General features: G+C 42.3%; 1 protein-coding gene across 1 annotated transcript; it reads left to right on the plus strand.

Moving 5' to 3' along the window:
• The first annotated feature begins 6 nt into the window (after positions 1-6).
• LOC112070200 (kinesin-like protein KIF23) lies at positions 7-2,926 on the plus strand. The gene is made up of 5 exons (XM_024137623.2): positions 7-384; positions 1,615-1,703; positions 1,973-2,051; positions 2,198-2,250; positions 2,371-2,926. Exons 1-5 carry the CDS (start codon positions 253-255, stop codon positions 2,381-2,383), a joined length of 366 nt encoding a protein of 121 aa, XP_023993391.1. The 5' UTR covers positions 7-252; the 3' UTR covers positions 2,384-2,926.
• The last annotated feature ends 616 nt before the right edge of the window (positions 2,927-3,542 follow it).

Consider the following 3,542-nt stretch of genomic DNA (forward strand, 5'->3'; position numbering starts at 1 on the left):
TTCTGCCAGCCCACTCTACCCACAGTAACGCCTGCCGCCGGTCCGCCGTAGACGCTGCTACTACTAACCCAATGGCCCTTAACACCACAACTGTCAATAATTCCCTGATTTTGTCTTTTCCTCACTGTTTTAAATGGGACCCACCAGACCACGGGGACACCGATTCGCCCGCACCACAGACGCTCACACTCAGCGGGTGGGGAGCGATGGGTAGATCACAAACCACTCTCTAATTTGGATTTAGACACGGTCATGCAGCCAATCATACCCAATGCGATCAAGGTGTCAGCGGCCAGCGAGAAAGCTCTGTCTAAATGCCACAAGTATGTTCTCACGCATCAGGAGCTTGCCTCCGATGGGGAGATTCAGACCAAACTGATCAAGGTAAAAAAGAAAAAAAATCTATTTCCTCAATTGGTGTCTCTTTTGTTTTTTWWWAACTTTTTCACCTTCTGGGTTTGAATCTTTCCGACTACTATAGAATGATATTGCTACCTGAGCAATAATTTGTGGTTTCAAACAGAAATAGAGATTTTGTACTGCTACAACCATATACAGTGCATTCGGAAAGTGTTCATCCCCCTTGACTTTTTCCACATTTTGTAACGTTACAACCTTATTCAAAAATAGATTAAATCGTTTTTTTCCCTCATCAATCTAGACAATTGATAATGACAAAGCAAACACAGGTTTTTGAAGAAAAAAATAAAATAARTAACGGATACATTTACATAAGTTTTCAGACCCTTTACTCAGTACTTTACACCTTTTGTAAGCGATACACCCTCGTCTTCTTGGGTATGACGCTACAAACATCCTCACAACATGATGCTGCTGCCACCACCATGCTTCACCGTAGGGATGGTGCCAGGTTTCCTCCAGACCTGACGCTTGGCATTCAGGCCAAAGAGTTCAATCTTGGTTTCATAAGAGCAGAGAATCTTGTTTCTCATGGTCTGAGTCCTTTAGGTGCCTTTTGGCAAACTACAAGCGGGCTGTCTTATGCCTTCTACTGAGGAGTGGCTTCCGTCTGGCCACTCTACCATAAAGGCCTGATTGGTGGAGTGCTGCAGAGATGGTTGTCCTTCTGGAAGGTTCTCCCATCTCCTCAGAGGAGCTCTGTCAGAGTGACCACCAGGTTCTTGGTCACCTCCTTGACAAAGGCTCTTCTCCCCTGATTGCTCAGTTTAGAGTCATAGTGGTTCCAAACTTCACAGGTGTGCGTGTGTGTGTGTGCGCCTTTCCAAATCATGTCCAATCAATTGAATTTACAACAGGTGGACTCCAATCAAGTTGTAGAAACATCTCAAGGATGATCAATGGAAACCGGATGCACCTGAGCTCAATTTCGAGTCTCGTAGCAAAGGGTCTGAATACTTATTTAAAATGTAATAAAAACAGTTCTTTGTCATTATGGGGTATTGTGTATAGATTMAGTTTTTCTTAATCCATTTTAGAATAAGGCTGTAACAAAATGTGGAGAAAGTCGTGAGGTGTGAATACTTTCCCAATGCACTGTACCTGATTTACCTGTGGAGGGGAATGCATTTGTGTCCCTCACTTTGTCTTTCTGCGTGGTACATCTCTTAATCTGATAGTTGTCTACCTCTTCAGGGAGATGTGTTCAGAACGAGAGMTGGAGGACAAGCCGTGCAGTTCACAGACATCGAAACGCTTAGACAGGAATGCCCAACTGCTTCAAGGTATGCCCATTGGCCAACCCATCAGATAGCGTTGCAAAATTCTGGTAACTTTCCCAACATTTCTAGGTTTCCAGAAATCCTGTTTGCAGGATTCCATGTTTTGTGCTTATTTCCAGGAATATTCCAAGTGGTATTTCTGGAGAACTTTTGCGACCCTATCAGAAATCATCTCTTCTGTTGAGATGAGGATATCTTCTTGAAATAAAGTTGTCTATGTTTTTAGTGTAGGTTATTCAGAACCTGATGTGAATCTTTTCTGTTCTATGAAGTCGTAAGAGGAGGTCATCGGAAGACGGGCCAGGCCAACATGATGGGAACAAGATGGACTGGAACGACAGAGAGAACAGGGTAAGCTGTCCCCACTACTGTCCGTCACTCATTCACCTAGGCTGGAGTAAAACGGACATTAGATTTTGAATTGATACCTGCTCATAAAGGTATAAATCAGCAAGACATTTGGTGTGACCAGTGTAAAAATGTGTTTTCTCCAACAGGCACCAGTGGCAAGCACAAGCTCAGGTCTTGGTCTCCAGAATAGCTATCAGAAGTGAGTATTTATATCACATTCCAGTAGGGATTTTGACTGACAACATTGCATGTTTTCATAATATTGACTAATCAACTGCTGTTGACAAATTCCACTTCTTTTCTCCATCCCTTCTTTCAGACGCAGGAAGTAGGAACTGGACAGATCATCTTTTCTATGTTGGAATCGTCTTGTGTATTGGACTAGTGAACTAACCACCACTTTAAACTAGGCATCTTTTTTAAAAGTCAAGCTTTTATATAACCTGTTTTTCTAGACAAGTGATGATCAGGACCTGGTTGTATCTAATCATGACCGTAGCTTAAAAGGGACATTTTCAATTAGATTTGTATTAGATGATTTAGGGATAAGAGAACTACAAGTTATCAATTGTATAGCGTGTCATTGTATAGCTTACCACCTTCACCTATGAAACTTTCCTTCACTGCGTTTTCAAACCCAAAGACTATTTAGATGTAACTTTTTTTTCCTCTGTTTCAAGGTACTTGTTTTTGTTGTTTAGACCTATATTCACACCACAATCTGCAGAAAATCAATGGTTGAAAACTGCTAGTGCAACGACCCCAATGATATACTTTGCTAAAGCCTGCCGGTCAGTCTCTGTCTGACTGCAAATACATGCATTTTTGAAGGAATGTACTATTTAAAAACTGAAAAAATAAATCAAGAAATGAGACTTATCATCTTTAACACCTTTTTTTATATTACTGTATAACCATGTGAATGGCAGGTCTTGCTTTGGAGGTAGATGTAGCGCTGCAGGCCCAAACATAATCAATTGAAACCAGTTGCCACACCAAATCTTTTTGGATGCCGACATGAGTACCAATCTATCAAATGCATTTTATTAAGTTCTTTTTTTTAAAGTCCGCAGTAATGTTAGGGAAACAGTGTTACACTCTAATGTCCTAACCCAACCTTCCCCATCTTAGCAGCACCACTGCCAGACTCCTGTCTGAGTAACTGCTGTCCTTGTAGTTCACATCCCCTTCTATTTGCCCCAGCCAGGCAGCCACAGGCACCAGCCCTTTTTAAATGGAAGGGAGCGCTTTACGACTTTGCTAAGCACGCAGTGTGCTGTGCTAACAGCTGACATTGTTATGTGGCTGGCACTGTTTGCTCAACATTCTTTGGTCTGTTGACAGGTGATGAGAAATGTCAAACAGAAGCGCTCACTAGCAAGTCTGTATATTTTGTGGGGCCCCTGCTAAAGTGTTGTGCACTGCAGACTTCTGCTGGTCTCCTGGTCAGGTTGCATTCCACAGCATGTTGCGAATGGTCCTGGGCATATT

This window comes from Salvelinus sp. IW2-2015, unplaced genomic scaffold (genome assembly GCF_002910315.2).
Source record: "Salvelinus sp. IW2-2015 unplaced genomic scaffold, ASM291031v2 Un_scaffold1253, whole genome shotgun sequence".
NCBI lineage: Eukaryota > Metazoa > Chordata > Actinopteri > Salmoniformes > Salmonidae > Salvelinus > Salvelinus sp. IW2-2015.